Genomic DNA, 18,357 nt, shown 5'->3' with positions numbered 1-18,357 from the left:
ATCCTCTTAGATCATACGTTTATTTTGGCACACTATGGCCACAGATGCCGATGCGCCTAATAAATCCCCAAACAAACAATAGGTTGAATGCCAGGTTGCACATATTTCCCATTTATATATGTGCAGGTAGGTTGATTGTACTTGTCTCTTTTTTTTTTTTTTTTCTCTTTTCTAGTCATAAGGGTGAAGCCTAGCATCAATTTTTTGGTTGTATAAATTAAAGTTTTTTTTTTTTTTTTTTTTTTGCCTGTCTTTTATTGGCATATTTATTGTTATTTTTTTCCTCCCTAATCCTCAATTTTCTATTGGACGTTAGTCTTGTGAACCATTGGTTTTCAACACTGGAAGAGATATGTTCCTCATCATTTTGAGGCATATATCTCTTGCAGTTGTATATTGGTGAGAGGTTACTGTATTTAGTTATGTTGTTTTGTAAAGTTCATTTGATGATTTAGTATAGTGGAACTGAGGTAAAGACAGTAAAGACAAATACAGCACTAACTGGGTGGAAGCCTCTGCTGATATAAAAACGAACATAGAGATAATGGAGTTCAAAGAAAAATATATGTGATGCAGTTAGCAGGCTTCTATCTCACAGGAACTGACTTTGAAGTGCAAGGAGATTATAGAAAATGCCGAGACGTGTTCGACGTCAACAACTTTAACAGAGGGCAGATTATCTGCCTTCGAGAGACTGGATGGTTGCTGACCATCATCAACGGCATCTGGAATGGTGCTGTGCATAGGTCACCTTGGATACAGAATACTGTCAAGTGCTGTTCGGCGATGAATCCTGCTTCTGCTTGGGGCCCAATGATCGCAGCATATGTGTAGTGACAATGTGGTGAATGCAGTGATCCTGGAGCCATTGTTGAATACCATACTGCGTGGCCTCCTGGTGTGGGGTTTGATAATTAGTGATTATCAACGTCAATCTTTCTGCTCTCTCACCAAGGTTCTGAAATCTGCTGCTCTCTCTCCTTTCTTACTGGAGTGCCTGACACCATTTTCAGCATGAAAATGTCTGAACACATATCCTAGGGGTTTCCTCTGAGTGTCTTCATACTGTGGACATGTTGACCAGCTAGTCTCTGGATTTCTCCCCGTTGAGCATGTGGGGGACATGATTGGATGCCATCCACAGATCCAGCACAGACCCACAGATGCTCTGCGGGAGTAACTTTATAACACTGATATTGCAGTACTCTACAGAGTACTGCAATATCAGTGTTATAAAGGTGTATGTATTATATTTATATTATATTATAATTAAATGTGTTCTATATATTATTGTCTTTCCTGTTTTGTGCAAGGGAGCAAAACCCCAGTGTTCAGTTTCCTGGAAATTGTCTAATCGGGACTGTTTGATGTGCTGTGTAAAAAGCCATTTAATACTGTAAACTACTTCTTTCATATGCTTTTTTTACTTACTATTATTTATATCTTCAGCATTCCTAATGAGAAAAACCCAATGTAGGAGTGTATTTCTTAACATAAGTATAGCTATCAAGATCATAGATGGCAAGTCGCACTCAGAAAACATGAATACAAACTTGAGATTCTTCAGTCATATGCATTTAACTTCTTTTTGTATATTTATTTCAACGCGCTGAACCATTAGGTGCCAGAGAGTGGGAGCTATTTATATCCTAAAATCTTTATCTAGTTTTACCCTCATTTAGGCAAATTGCTAGACAGTTATCTTGTGCCACCCAGTAGCAAAGTTTTTTTTTTTTAAAGAATTGAAGAAGTGGAATATTGTGTGTATGTGTGTGTGTGGGGGTTTGCATTATTTTAAATTATTTATATATTTAAACAATAGCATGACTAATATTTATATGCTACATATTTTCAGTGCATGAGAGACAAGATGTTTGACAACAGAGAAAAAAAAATAAGGCAGGTAGGTATCCCTTAATTAGATTTTTTCCCCCTTTTATAATTGGCTCTTTTATATTATATAAAAATTATATATTATTTTATATTATAGACTCAAAAATATTCAGATATCATATTTTTCAAGGAAATTAATAATATGAATTTTGGCTGTAATTTATAGCCACGAACCTTAAGTAGCTGAAATGATATTTTTTCAACTCCTCATTCAAAGCATTATCCAATTGTACAGTTTAAGAGCAATGTGCCACCCATTCACTGATGTACCATTACAATTAATCTCAAAGATGATCAACAAGATTCAGATTAAAGAGTCTGTACCAGCCTTGTTATTTCTGCATAATCATTCTCCTCAGGTGTTTGCAAGCCTGGTTTTTTGGTATTTAATGTACATATAGGGTTCATTTTTATGGAATTTCCACAGTGTAATTATTATGGAATTGTCTGATTCTTCTATGAGACATGACTTGATTATAGGCATTAAAGTTTATTGCTGGGACAATGTATTTTAATAAGTAGTGATAACATATTGGATCAGTGAGCTGCAGCTCTTCCACAGAAACCAAGGTCATGCAACTCTATATATGGGGAGCAGATACACTTATTCTCCCTATGGCCTATTTGCAGAGATGACTAATGGGATAATATCTCCCACCTAAGGTATTTATGATCCTTCTCTATAAGTCTCTAAGTACATATCTTGATTGTTGTACCAAGTATGTTCTACCATATTTTCTTGTTGCTGGCTACAGGTCAAAAATGTTAAACTGCTGTTCAGCCATTTCAGTTTACTTTGAAAGAGTTGAATAGATTGCAGGCAGGCAGTGAAAATGACTGATATTGCATCTGAAGCAAATCACTGATATTTTGTTACTGTTGCATTCCCTTAATGATGACTATAGCTGCCCTTTGCATTTGTATACAACCTTTCTTTTTTGAGCCGCCTCCGTAGCCAGGTGGGAAGGAGCAGCAGTGCATAGCATACGCTTCTTGATTAGACCGGGGTTCGAGCCCTTCACCACCAAATACGGAGGATGCAGAAAGGTCAGAGAATGACCACCGCATATTCCCGGAGCAATATGGCCTTAGTTGCTAATGCTCCTAAAAACCAAATAACAAACAAACAAACAAACAAACATACAACCTTTCTAGTGTCAGTGGGTGTGGGAGGAGGGGATAATTCAGAATGTTTAACCTATGTGGTTGTAAAATACCATAGTATGTGGGATAATTAAAAATACATTTTCCGAACCTATTGTCAAAAATTTAATTTCTGTTAATTAGTGTGTCAATAGAAGGATATTACATGGTCCATAAAGAATTAATTAATGAAGAATTGCTAAACCATATGAATTTCACTGTGCATAAAGGATCAGTTTTTACTGTTTTTGCTTATGTGAGAATAGTTAAATTACTTTGCTTTTTAGTAAGTGTTTTTCTATATCCTTAAATTTTCTAGTTTATAAGAAAATTTTCTAAGTCCAAACAAATTATTTACTATGCACATTACAAATTTAAGAATTAAAATATTTACAGAGTATTCTTAGTTCAGGGTCTGGACAGGCAAAGTATACAAGGCTTCAGAATGAATCAGAGAGTCCAACATACTTCATTGAAGAGAATCAGCAGAAGCAGCAGGTACAGGTTTGATTTTATATTTATTTGGATCTCCTTTCACTTTAAAATTTTTAATTTTAATAATTTTGTCTCTAATTAGGCTGTTTTATTTGTGTTATAAAATTTTTTTAAAAAATTTTCTCTAGTTAATTGTTCATGCACAAGAGGAGGATCTAGAACGTATTGCTGATACAGTAGGCACATTAAAAACAATGAGCAGGCAGATTGGAGATGAGTTGGACGAACAGTCTGTGTAAGTCTTAAGGATAACATCATTTAATTTTTGTTTAAATAGGTGTAGCTCATTATTGATATTTGTGAATGTTATTTGAGACTATTTGATAGTTGTTGAGTCTATTTAAAAGTTCTCTACTTTTTTTTTTTTTTTTTTTTTTAACTGATTAGCAAAATATAAAATTTTTTGTTGTATAACAGTGACTTCAATATATAAATCCATCAACGATGTATGTTAAATTTAAAGGCTGGTTAAAACTTCTTCCCCAAAAGAATGAACTTTCAGTTACCCTAAGTCAGTGTTTCCCAACTTATTTTAATCAACAAACCCTTTTCACCTATAAAAAATTTTGGAACCCTGACAATTTTTACTGATCAAAAAATCAAAAATAATTTATTGAAAATATAAAAAAAAACCAGATTAATAATGTAAAGGCAAATATTATTAATTTAAACTGGTAATTAATGCAAAGTATTAAACGTCTTCTTTTCTTTCAATATTCTTACAACATTTGGTTTAATTGTGGACAGCTGAATTCTAATATCAGGAGTGGCATCCAACTTACTTCTGTATTTTGTTTTTGTCGCAGTGTAGAGCAAAAATCCACTTTCGCACAAATATGTGGTACTAAACGGCAACAAACAATGAATTGCTTTTTTGAATAAATTTGGATATTCTTCTTTTAAGTCACACCAAAACTCAGTTAATGAAACTTCATTAAATTTAACTTTTATTTGGCTATTTGATGTCAGGTCGATGAGATTTTCATATTCTGAAGTAGATAGTTCCTCTGGTTTTTCTTTAATATTGAAACGATTGAAAACCCAATAGTTATTGTCATCTTTTAGTAGAGGAAAGTATTCATTTAATGCCACAGTTATTGATTTTAGATGAGAAATAATTTCTTTTCAAATTTCTTCAATTTCACAGTTTGATTCCTGTAAAAAGTCATTTAAAGTTGGAAATTTATTTTTTTCAACATCCATGGTCCAGTATTGCAACTTTTGTAATAATGATTGTAATTTATCTTTTGTGTTGAAAATATTTACATTTTTTCCTTGAAGGGAGAGAGAAACATCGTTCAATTTTGTGAATATATCTGCCAGATAAGCAATTTGACTCAACCACGAAACGTTTCTAAAGCAATCTGGTAATAGAAACTTGTCATTGTGTAAGAATATGGCAAGCTCTTCTCATAATTCAAACAATCTAACAAGAACTCTGCCACATGACAGCCATCTAATTTCAGTATGTACTAGCAAAGATGTATGTTGACTGCCCATATCTTTACATATAATTTGGAATAATCTTGTTTTCAACAGTCATGTTTTCACAAAGTTAATAATTTTTGCTGCTTCATCTAAAATACATTTTAAAGATGAAGGGATATTTCGACCAACCAGTGATATGAAGAACACAGTGGCTACTCGTACACATTTTGGCAACATTTTTAACTCGTGTTACTGCCCCTTTCACAGGTCCTATCATTGACTTCACACCACTGCTACATACATCGACACATTTCTCCCAACTTATTCTACGAGTCTTCATAAAATCGTTGATACATTTAAATATCATTTCTCCTGTTGTATTGATTTGTAAATTTTTACAGAGTAACATGTCTTCTTCAATAGAATTATTGTAGTAATAACGAACGAAAACTAATAAAATTGATAGGTTTGCAATGTCCATTGTCTCATCTAATTGTAAAGAGTACTCATCACATGACTGAAGTCTTAAAATAAGTTCCTGCTGAATATCCTTAACCATATCATGAATTCTGTGTGAAACTATTATTTGAGAAAGAAATTTTATCAATTTGTTGACAGGATTTCTCCTCGAACATACACTGAACAACGTCTTTGATGCATGGTTTTATGAGAGTTTCAGAAATTGTATGTGCTTCACTTGCGAGCGCTATATGGTAGCTTACTTTGTAGGAAGCCATTGTTGCCCTTTCGCTATCCGACATAAAATATTGTTTTGTCAAGAGACTCGAGTTTTCTTTCAAAAAATTTGACATCTTTATTTTTATATTCTAAATGGTTCGTTTCAAAATGTCTGCACAATTTAGCTGGCGCTAACGAACTATTTGATAAGATCTTATTGCATAATATGCATAACGCATCAGGGGCCTCGGGATTTCCTGTGGTCATGAATCCGAGTAATAAATAACTCGAGTCGTATTTACATCTTTTATGACTTGGTGATGTTTTGGTATTGACAAACAACACTTCCCTTTTCCTCGATTCATCTGCTACACAAGTAATGCTAGTGCCTTGATCTATATTGTCGTCAGTATCTACTTTACCAGTCTTCTTGTCACTAGAAACATGTGAACTGCTTGCTACACTTTTTTAAAACTCCTTCTCTCAAACAACGATCCATGTTATTTTAATTTGGGGTATACACAATCGTAATATTATAAATTAATATGATGCCCACTTTATTTTTATACGAAAAGTACATAAGACATCACAAAATGATTGCAGTGCAAAACACCACTGATCTATGACTGATATGCCCGCTCGTATGCTGTACCGCTGCACCCCCACCTCACTACAGATGATTTTGTCAGGGGATATGACTCAACTAGTGGTGGAATAATTGAATGCAAGTATTTGATTCAATTGTCCACCATTAGACTAACCAGATTTTATTTTCCACAAATGCGAGCTGCACAGTCTGTGCGCAAGTCTCCTCTCCTCTCCCTATGTAATATTAATAATTTTTGAAACTTTATTTAAATTTTTCATACATATTTTAAACTATTAATTAGAGCTCAAAAGCTAATTTTATTGCGGAACCCCAAATTTTATCGGCGCAACCCCCAAGGTTCCACAGAACACAAGTTGGGAACCCATGCCCTAAGTTATCCCACCATCTTTACACAAATTTGCTTTTAGAATTCAAATTTTGTGTTGCATTTTGTATATCCATTCGTGTACACTTGCTCATTATAACTTGCAGAATATGACTGTTATGCATGAAATATGAGGGATAAAATGTTGCGAATATTTTATTACAATCATTAGACCAGAAGTATAATATAAATAAAAAGATGAACTTTACAGATATTCATATTTTAAATCAGTTTTCCATCAAATCTGATAGCAGCAAATATTCACTTCATTTAAATAAGTGGTAACTGAAGAGGCATTTCAGAATGCATAACCCATACTTAGTCAAGGATGGACTATTGAAGCTGACAACTGAATTGAATTCTACACTATCAGAAAATTTTTATTCCAGCAGGTCAAAGAATGTACAAGGGGCTCAAATATCCTCGACTTGGTTTTCACCAAGGAGCCAGTAGCAGATAATCTCTACGATGTCATAAAATGAGTAGTATTAAAAGAGATTTCTGAGGTGAAAGGAAAAGGGGAGGACTTCAATTTCGAGAGAGAGAGAGGGGGGGGCTGTAGTGGATTGAGGTATTTCTTGGGCTCTATTTACTGGAGAGAGAGAGCTATATGCTGTTAGATAAGAGTTTGTGGATAGTATTTAAGGGAAATTTATCCTGGAAACTACAAATATATTTGTTATAGTGGAGAAGTTCTGCAAAAGATACCCAAGTGGATGACAATTGAGGTTAATGGTTTAATTGAACAAAAGAAAAAAGACAACAGTCTACTTAGACTATTGTGAGATACTAATTTATGAGTATTATGAACATATATATGTAATAAAACCACCAATGGTGAACACAGGTGAAAGCTATGTATGGGAAATACCTAGCAAAGAGAGCTAAAAATGGAAATGGTTCTTTTTGTACATGAACACAAAAAAAAAAAAAAAAGAAAAAGAAGAGTGAATCAAATAGGCCCTATATTAGTCTCTTCCAAGTTTGTTAACAAAGTTGGATCTGAAGCATCAATGTTAATTAGTGTATTGAATGTGTGTTTGTAAGAAATATGGAAAAGATTTTCAGTTTTTGGGACTAACCCATTTAATGTTGCAAAATAAACATGGAGAGTAAAGTGCTTAATTTTTAAAATTTTGAGCATTCATCGTATATAATGCTTTTGGCATAGTATATTCAAAACCAAATAGTATTAGCCTAAATATAATTAGGCTTTAAAAAAAATTAATTTTTGTAAGTCATCTTAACTGTTTCATAAATAAAAGTAATATAAATAAAACTATATTGTTTTCTTTTGCATCTGAAAATATCTCATTATTTTTCAGCATGTTAGATGATCTTAGTCATGAAATGGAAACAACTGAGTCCAGATTGGATCAAACTATGAAAAAACTTGCCAAAACACTTCATCTTTCAAATGGTAAGTTTTTGAGAATATACAACTTTGGAATCTTTTCTTATAAGAAATGAAATATCACTTCCTATCCTTTAGCATGAGGAACAGTATGTTTTGTATAAACCAAGTTTGCATTAATGAGATTCTACTGTATTAGTAAAAATAATAAAACTTAATTGATCTCTTAAATAATAAAAAAGATCAATTAGATTTATTAATTTTTAATCAGTGAGTCTAGTTTTTTATTTGGAAATTGTTTGAATTGATTTTCTTTACAAAATGCTTGTATGGATATTTTCTTTACAAAATGCTTGTATGATTTTCTTTACAAAATGCTTTATATTATTATTTCTTCCTTAATGTTCTGGATTACAGGTTAACTTTGTTCTTCACAATAGTAAAAAGCATTGAAAATAGACCCATATTGATTACATATGATCACTGTCAATAACAGAATGGTTTTTCACCATTCCTGTACATTTCTCTTACCGCCATTTTTATAATCCAGTTAATACCCCCCTCATGGCATTTTTCTATTTGTCACTGCCAGTTTATTTCTCCTTTTAAATTCAAAAAGCTTCTTCCTCCTCTCATTCCATCCTTTTAATCACTATCATTGTACACAATTCCTGTTCTGTTCCTCTGCTACCATCATATTCGAAATCCCTCTGAATACCAGATAACAGATCTTTTCATTTATTAATTACAGCATTATCACAAACTAGGTGAACAACTTTGTATACTAATAGCAGTTGTGTATAAAATGAATATGGAAAGATGGTCATAATAGTGAAGGGCACGTGTGTCTTCTTTTTTTTTTTTTTTTTTTTTTTTGAAACAATTAGTAGTTATCTGTCCCACCAGAGGCACTGCAGTAGCATCAACAAAATAGTTGATTTCTCCAATCCGTAAAAAGCAACGTCTTCTGGTTTGAGTAAACAAAGTCAGCAACAATAGTTTGGAGATGACTTTGCACTTGTTTTACAAAGAATCCTCCTAACAGAAATTTCATGAATATGAGTAATGCAGCAATTGGAGGGGGGGAATAAGACACTAGTGCTACAGAAGCGTTAGTAGCTGATGCCTACATCGAAAATTTTTTTCAATCATTTTTTTTTAGGATTGTAAAATTTTAAACAAAAAAAAAATAAGTAATCAATAATGACAAACACAGCATGCACAGGTCATATGTGGAGTAACAAGTTGACGAAGCTTAAAAAATAGGAATGAAGAGAAAATTCTGAAAATTTGTTTTGTATATGACTGAAGATTTCAGTGAAGGGGACACACATATCATAATAATGTAAAAACATACAGAATTCCAGCTATCAGTATTATCACAAATGCAATAAGATAGAATTGGGTACCTGTTTATAACAGATTGCATTAATAGAAAAACCCAATAAACCAGAAACTGGAAAATTGTTTTGTGAAAGTGACCTCCAGCAACGTGTTTTAATAAAATGTGAGCTTGCACGAGGTGGTAATAGTGTTTTTCCGCCTTAACCCTGTGAAGTTAAAAAGAATACAATAGAATTTTTTTTTTTTTTTTAGTCAAATTAGTTGATAAAGAGACAACTGTCTAGAAAGCCTCTATTGTATTTTATTGTGTTATCTATTAAATGTTTTACTGGTTTATATCATTGTATTCTTTTTAACCATGGACCCCAGTACACCAGGCCCATATATCATAATACATTCCCTGTAAAGTTCTTTACAGAAAATTTCATTATGACCGTTATCATGGTGGTACTAGTATATCTACTAAGAAAAGGAAAGTGATCTATCTGATCAGAAAATTAAAATAATAAGATGTATGAAAATGGTCAAAATTTAACAAATATTGTGAGGAATTTAAATTTGTCAGTGTCAACAGTAAAGACAATAAGAGAAGCGGTGAATGGATCTGCACCAATGAAGTCTTATATTAACCAAGGCTACGAAATACATTATACATTCAAGAAGGATGTAGAGCTGCTGGAACGAGTACAGAGAATGGCAACAAGATTAGTGAATGGAACAAAGGGGTGCTCTTACGAAGAAAGGCTTAAGTTTTGCAAATTACAGTGTCTGGAGACTAGGCACCAGCGAGGTGATCTGATAGAGGTGTATAAAGCCTTGAATGGTTTGAGCATGCTCAATGCTGATGGGATTCTTCCTCTTGCTCAGAATAATCACCTGAGAGGGCATAAATTCAAATTGAGGAAAGACAGATGTAGGATAGACGTGCGGAAATTTGCCTTTAGCCAGCGTGTGGTTGGTTGCTGGAATAGACTTCCATCCCTTGTCGTGGAAGTTGATAGCCTAAATAAGTTTAAGGCTCAGCTGGACAGGTATTTTGAACAAACAGAGGGGTGAAGTGGAAGTGGGTTTTTTTTTTTTTGGCTGATGCTGCATAAGCTTGCTTTCTTGCATCAAATGCCTCTACTAATGCTAATATGTTTTTACAGTACGTGTTCTTCTTTCCTTTTTTGTTTTCTCATGTGCCACTCCAGTTACTTCACCACCGTCCCTGGCTAAAATGTTTAATTGAGCTAATTAAAAATATAACTTTTTAATTAATTGAAAAATATATAACTTTTTCCTCATTCGTCTGAGGTTTTATTAATTTTGGCAGATCAGGGGTATAGTAGCAACATTTTATTAGTCGTTCCTGAGTTACGTAAAACTCAACTTATGTAAGAAGTCCTCTTCATCATAATTTGATGTTTATATAGCTGCACTATTTCTAGGATTTGCAGTTATTATCACTATCCTACTAGTAATAATATATTTAAGCTTTTTCAAACTTTCCATTATTTCTTTATTTGACACTGTTGCGACAATATTTCTTCTTTCTTCACTAGAACTCTTAAATCCTTAATTCTAAAATTTCCCCCACCAGATCTCAAACCTACCACATCCAGTTCACCCATCCATCTCCCTTCTTAACTTCCCTCCTACATCAAACTTGCATTTGATTGTTGCTGTCTTAATTCTCTTTCCTATCCCTCCCTTTCTCTTATTACAACTTGCTCTCAGCCATGAAGATTTTGCTTATTGATGACCTGGAAAGCCTCATCATCTTACTATAATCAGAGATCTCATCACCGATATCACAAACTTTTGAGTTCCCTGCCATCATATACAAGAAAAATAAAGAGGCCATAGTGATTTCCCATTGCGTTTCATGACCAAAGTAAATACAAAAGGTGTATTTACTTCACCTTTTGTATTTATCAACAAAGCAGGCCTTTGTCAATTAATTGTAAACCATTCATATTTCCATATCACTGCCAAGATGCAACTGTTCAGTTAACTAACACCAACCATACAAACAAGATAACTGGTTATTTGTCTTTAATATGGCTAATTGTTTACCTATACACAAGCAACATTCATGCAAAATTTTAAAACAGATTCATCCAGTCCTAGGTTGTTCAATTTTTATTATGCGTGGTGCATATAAAAATATTCTTATATGCACACTAAATATCATTACTATAAAAACAACAACCTACTTACTGTAATTACCCCAGAAGTATCTTATATAAAATCAGTTATACTCTTAAGATGCTGCCATCGTGTAGATGTCGTGATATCGTATTAGTAATGGCCATATGGTGCGAGGAACCTTAAGGCTTATATTGCCATCAGTCAAAAAGAAAAAAAATTAAATTAATAAATAATAATGAAAGGAAAAAAAATACCCTATGTGTTTCCCTCCTTAACTATTTAACTGACCTTTGAATTTCCCCAAACTCACTAGGATATTACCCATCTTTGGACTCTTTCAAGAAGCTTGTCTTTTTTTAGGTGCCATCTCCATATTTGAACACATTATTCTAAGTGTTGTCTAACATGGGCTTTCCTTGCAACCTGTCTATGATGCTTGGAGAACTTCATGTTTGACCATAACTCTCAAGTCCCTTTCTTCCACTGCTGACTTTAGTTCAACTCTGTCAAGTGTATAAGTTACTTTGGGGTTACTGTTCCCCAGGTGTAAGACCTTGCACTTTGCTAGATTAAAGCAAAGCTGCCACTTTTCTGACCATCCCTGAAGTCTATCTAGGTCACTCTGAAAAAGCTCTGCTTGGCAGTGATCATTAACTACTCTACTAGTCTTTACAGCATCTGAAAATTTAGACATCACACCCTCTATCCCTTCATCGATATCACTTAAGAAAATCAAAAACAATGGTGGTCCTAATACTGATCCTTGGATAACCCCACTTCTAACCTATGTGATACACAAACAACATTCATGTAAAATTTTCAAACAGATCCATTCAGTGTATATAGAATATTTTGTGAAAAGAATATTCACCTATTCTTTTCACAAAATGGGAATCTTCAGTAACAGCATCATATGTTTGTACTGTGAGATATAAAGCAGATGTGTAGGGATGCCATATGTGTGTGATTCCATGACAGGAAAGATGTAAGTTACCGAATGTGGCATAGTAGTCAGCACCTGACATGCAAGCATGGGTGTACCTTGGAAATTTTAACTCTGCTGAGGTTTTCACACAACTGTCTTGAGATGTGTCCCATAACTAAATAATGTTCAAACAATGGCAGTCTTGTGGTCAGAAAGAGCTGTGATGACTCAGTAAGCAGAGGCTAAAAAGACTTCTGTGGGGCTACAGTCAGTCAGATAACAACTATGTACAACATAAGTAACCAAAGAAGCATTTCAGAATACACAACTTGTCTTACCCTGTCGTGGGTGGGGTATAATGGACTCCTGTCAATGAAAAATAAGGTACAGTTACAGTGGGCTTGGGATGACCAACATCGGATAGTGAAAAATTGGAAAAATGTTGCCTGGTCTGATAAATCCCATTTCCTTCTGTTTCATACTGATGGGAGGACCAGAATTTAGTGAAAACAGTCAAGAGTCCATGGATCTATCCAACCAATGTCAACAATCTGTTATAGTGGTATCAGTATAATAGCATGTGGAGTGTTTTTATGATGCACGTTGGGTCTGTTGGTACTAGTGGAGTAACAGATTATGTGAAAATTGTTTCAATCTAGGCATGTCCCTTCATGGTTGCAGTGTATCTATTAGCAAATGGGTTTTAAAAAAGGATGTGTCATGTCACAAGGCCACAATTGTACAGAACTGGTTCCAGGAACATGAGTGAAGAGTTGTTGCTCTCCTCCAGTAAATCAACAGTATAGCCTACTGTTGATTTACACTAGATATCAATCCAGTGGAGCATTTATGGGATGAGTACTCTTATTAGAGATCTGGAGTAATCCAGTTTGCAACACAACACAGGCCAGCATCCCTGTTGCATGCTTTCAACACTTTCTGCCACATTGAATCTAGTCTGGTCTGAGGGCTAAACGGGACATGCTCACTATTATGCAGGTATATTTAATGAAGTGACATAATCAGTGCATGAATAAGTACATTTTGTCCTAAGTTGCTTTGCGTGCCTAAAAACTAAAACATTCATACCACCACCTATTAAGTAAAAGAAATTCATGTTAGCAAATTTATTTTAAAAATAGTCTGCTTTCTTAAAATAATTATTTTAAGTAATCCAAAGAATTAGCTTTCTGCTGCTACATTTTATCAAATACAAATAACACAGTTGCACATAACTACAGTAGTATCTTCCATAAATTAAAAAAAAAAAACTGATTTAGTCAGAAGTTTAAGCTATATAGACATTTAAATTTATCAGAAAAAGTCCATATTTTGACTTCTCATTTATTTTGCTTGTATTAGATTGTAATAACAAAAAAAATTATAAGGTGCATTTATTAACTTCCTCTAATATACATTTTTATTTTTCAGATCGAAGACAGTGGTTAGCAATCGGTATGCTTCTTACTGTAATGGTGGTTGTGATTATATTATTTTTCATTTTGTGATTAGTACAAAGGAAGAGAACTTTTTTTTCAGTGATATGCAGCTACATGTCTATGCAGCTCATGATTACAATCTCAGCAGAATTCTCTCTTTTTTTTTCCAGTCCTTGAAACTTTGCAGTTATTCTGGTGTATAGTCTTCCGTTTCCTCTACTAATGTGAATTATTTCAACATTCCATACTTTCATAACAAGAACGTCTGTTTAAAAACCAAAGAGTCAACACCAGTTGACAATGAACTGTGGACCGAACAAAACTGTAAATAGTTATAGGTGTGAATGTGTACAAAATCTTTATAGTAGCATGTAAGGTAGCAATTTAATTAGGACCAGTATTAACATTCTGTTAATTTAGGAATATTTGTTGGTTTTGTAATTTGTTGACATAGTAATCAGGTAAACTGATGTGTATTTCTTGGTATTCTGAAACTTTTTCAGAATTAGATAATTTTTCTTATGTAAATTATTTAACTGTGTACAGAAAGATATACAGATTTGTACTCTACAATCCTTTATAGATAAATTAAGTCTGGAGTTGAATAGCATTTTTAGTATTTCTAGTCTTTTATTTACTGTACAGCATCCATTTTTCAGGTTTTTTTTTTTTTTTTTTAAGTTTGGTTTAATATATTAATTTATTATAATGTATAAAATGTTTTAATACTAATTTTTTTAATATAAAAGCTGATAATTGTATATTAAATGATACGAATTGTGCAGAATGTTGTATACTACTATATTTAAAAAAGTTAGTGTTAGGTTAGAGTCATTGAGGTGGTTATTTCATTTGAGAATGAAAATGTATTTGCTCAGAGAAAGCCTGAGGGCTGACATTACATATTATCATACCATATTTTGCAAAATTAAAAATGGCAGCTTAATTTAATATACATAAGAATGTCTGTAAAGCTGGCAAATTATGTGTTAACATAGATATTTCAAATTTTTGTTTAAACACCATTATTATAGTTTTCATGGGAATAAAAGGAAGGCATGCAGTCCAGAAGTGAAGGTTACTACTTGAAGTATTTCTTATTGCATCCTTAGGAACCATTCTTTTAGAATGGTTCCTAAGCCATTGTTTTATCTCTGGAGAATAATTAGTCATCTGTTGATATATAAAATAATTCATGTTATGCTAAATTGAGTAGAATATTGCGGAGTATTTAATGTTGAAAGAAAATTGTTTGACTTTAATTTCTATATATTGTATATATATGACAGACCAAGTTTGTTCTTGTTCCATGACTCCTATTCTTTGGACTACATTCCATAAACAATTTCAGATTTTGTGAAACTTTTAGAATTGGATCGTCCACTATTTAATTTATATCTGGAAGATACCACAAATCCAGTGGTTTAGTCTTTCCTGAATAAAATGATATTGTCTGTAAATTATGTTCCAGAGTCACTTTCACAAGAAGCTTAAACATCTAAATCACTCGATCTATCAAACACTCTGAACATACTGATCTTTCTTAATTCAAAATGAGCAATGTACCAGTGTTCCCAGAAGCTTCTTCTGTTTGAGTCTGTTCAAGCAGTCCAATTAAACTATAATTTCATATACTCAGGAATTGGAGTATATTAAATCAGGGTTGGAATTATTAGTATTTTTTGCATAACTTAGTGTTTCACACAAACACTGCAATGCAGATGAAACTAGTAGAATGGGGATTTTTAACATTACCTTCTCTGTGCCAATTTTAAAATTGACTTTTTTTTGATTGGGGAAGGGTTTTGTAAAAAAATAGAAAACACATTCCTTATTTTTTAAATTTAGTTTATCCAAATAATTTTTTATAACAGACTTCTTCTGTAAACTTCTGCCAAGACCAAATAATTCAGTAATGTGGTGGGGGAGCACAAATTCCTCATGTTGACGGTATACAATCTTTTCCACACAGGGTGGTGATTATAACTATAATGCTACTCACAATGGCATCAAATGAGTAAGGCTTCAGCATTGAAAATGTGCAACATCAAACTAACATTGGCAAGATTTTTTTAGGTGGGTGTCAATATATTTTCAGATATATTGATATCCATATTTTCTAATTGAGTGTATTTTACAATCAGTTTGCCCATTTGCAGGACAGAAAACTGTTTTCAAGAGGAGGAAATCAATCTTTGCCTGAGGCTAATTAGAATGCATAGTGCCATTGACAGGATTCAAACACTGAATGCTTCCCCCCCCAAATGTAGTGGTTATAAAAACTCTGCACACACAAAAAAAAAAAAAAAACCCAGTAAATCACCAAAGTAATGGTATTTTTTGTTACATCTCATTGTGAATGCCTTCCCAATGAGTTACCATGATATTGCATTACCTTGAATAAGCAATGCTTCAATTGAGAAGACTAATGTTACTTATTCTTGGCAGATACCACTACCCAGATGATACCGTTTCAAAGCTTGTTGGCATCTCATTGGTGAGTGGGTAGTTATCCCAGTGAGTGACAATCCAGTTATGAAGTATAACTCCATGTTATGAGAGAGGCCAGATGGTGTGCAATAGTGAACATTAAAGAGGTTGAGGGCTGAAAGCCTGACTATGGGAAATTTACTAATGGCATTCACTGAACATTGTGAAGGCTTGTAATTAGTATAGTTTTCAGAATCACTGTCCTACACTGAAATATAGACAGCGAGCTTCTTGAAAGGGTGCAAAGACGGGTAACTTGCCTGGTGAGATCGGCAAAAGGGAGTCCTTATGAAGAAAGACTTCGAATATGTGGGTTGCAGAGTTTGGAAACTAGGCACCAGAGGAGATTTGATTGAGGTGTTTTAAGGCTCTGAGAGTCATCAATAAAATGAATGAGGTAGAAATTTTCAAGATTATAAATGATGCTAGAACTAGGGGACATAAATTCAAGTTATGGGGGGGGGGGAATGTTTAGATTGGACTGCAGGAAGTTTTATTTTAGCCAGGGAGTTAAAAATTATTAGAATAAGTTGCCTACATGGGTGGTAGAGGCTGACAGTTTGGGGAAATTCAAAGGTCATCTGGATAGTACCTTTGGGTGAGGGAAGCACATAGGATGATAGGTTTAATTTCCTTTTCTTTTATTAATTATTATTTTTTATTATCATTCATGTTTTTTTTTTTTTTTTTTTGGTTGGTGCAGCATAAGCCATAGGCTTTCTTGCACCATGCAGCCATTACTAATACTAACTTTAATTGATCATTTACACGGTGGCAGCTTTCTTTTTTAAGGCAAGGATTGCACAAAAACTTGAGCTGTTTCTTGGAAATTCTGAGTTTTGCCTAATAGGCAAAACTGTTTTCATTGAGACAGGTTGCCCATGATGCACATTTCTGCAGACCTGATTTGCCAAAGTTTTTCAATTTGGACTGATTGGGTTGTTAGCTGCTGTTAGATTTCAGTTGTTCAACCATGTTTTTCAGAGGTCCTCTTGACAATGGAACTTCAACAATTACATCCTATTCAATGTTAAGGCAGCTGTGCATAGTTGTTGGAGCAAGCTTATAGCAGGTTCTCATATCCACAACTAGATCACCATTGGAAAGCAGCTTGTGCAGGTTCTAGTATTAAAGGGTTTTCATCATTACTTGTGCTTGCAGTTAGCAGTGGTTATAATTACTGTCCTCTCCATGCTAGTTGGAAAAGGGCCAGGTTCAAATTTCATCAATGTGAAAGGAACATTCATGGACTTTTTTCACTCTGTAGCAGAGTCAGTCTCAGGCAAGAATCCCAATGAATTTATTATTATTATTGTCCAGCAAAACAGGCAAATTGACCAGAGAAGACAATTTTATGGACATAATACATGGGTGGATGAGGCTGGCCATTGGTAACCCTAATATAATACTTGTCAATCACCTTTAGAGAATTAAAATTCTGTGAAGATGGTGGTGGCCTTACAAAATGCTAAAATGATGTGTTGCTGGAAATAGATTTCTGTGACAGAAACCATTATTATTACAATGGCATAGAGATGTATCCTCTGTGATGGTATAGTGGTTTTGCCACATGTCTGGGTTCAAATACTATGATAAATCTCACCCTGATAAACCAGTCTGGTTTAGCAGGGTTAGATTTAGGACTAGGGAATAATCATCTTGATTTTTCTCCATCTGACATGACATGCCTTGACTGGCCATCCAGAACCTTGTTTCAACTCCAACCATGCACTTATTCAGTTATTGTTACCTTACCAGCCTACCACCCTCTGATGTAACACTAATCAGACAAATATTAGTGAGCTTCCTTAATATGCAAAGTGCATTAAGGCAGCTATTTTTCTGTGGGATGCCTTAGAATGTGTGCAGCAACCCTGGCAGTCATATTCCTCACAACATGGATCTCTTCAAAAAAAGAAAAACATTATTTCACACTCCTAACCTAAGTATTGTGGCATTAAGGCCAAAAAATGACATTCCAACTTAAGAAACAGTTAAATGAATTATTCCAAGGTTTAGGCTCAATTTATTTGCCAGAAGTCAATTATCAATTTCCCACTT

The 18,357-nt window shown here is 33.8% G+C and overlaps 1 protein-coding gene across 2 annotated transcripts in view; it reads left to right on the top strand.

Annotated features, from left to right (window-relative positions):
- LOC150083896 (syntaxin-6-like) overlaps positions 1–14,244 on the top strand; it is a 41,091-nt gene extending 26,847 nt beyond the window's left edge. Inside the window, exons 4-8 of one of the 2 annotated variants that reach the window (XM_090374936.1) lie at positions 1,856–1,903; positions 3,433–3,540; positions 3,660–3,766; positions 7,937–8,031; positions 13,799–14,244. In XM_090374936.1, coding sequence (XP_090231062.1) covers positions 1,856–1,903; positions 3,433–3,540; positions 3,660–3,766; positions 7,937–8,031; positions 13,799–13,875 — 435 coding nt within the window. In that variant the 3' untranslated portion in view covers positions 13,876–14,244. The remainder of the gene's footprint in view (positions 1–1,855; positions 1,904–3,432; positions 3,541–3,659; positions 3,767–7,936; positions 8,032–13,798) is intronic. The other variant, XM_090374935.1, reaches the window with a different exon arrangement.
- The last annotated feature ends 4,113 nt before the right edge of the window (positions 14,245–18,357 follow it).

Source organism: Mastigoproctus giganteus, chromosome 6 (genome assembly GCF_048544385.1).
Source record: "Mastigoproctus giganteus isolate SK-2022 chromosome 6, ASM4854438v1, whole genome shotgun sequence".
Lineage (NCBI taxonomy): Eukaryota > Metazoa > Arthropoda > Arachnida > Uropygi > Thelyphonidae > Mastigoproctus > Mastigoproctus giganteus.
The sequence above is the reverse complement of the archived record's forward strand: the minus strand, read 5'-3'. Positions and strand labels throughout refer to the sequence as shown.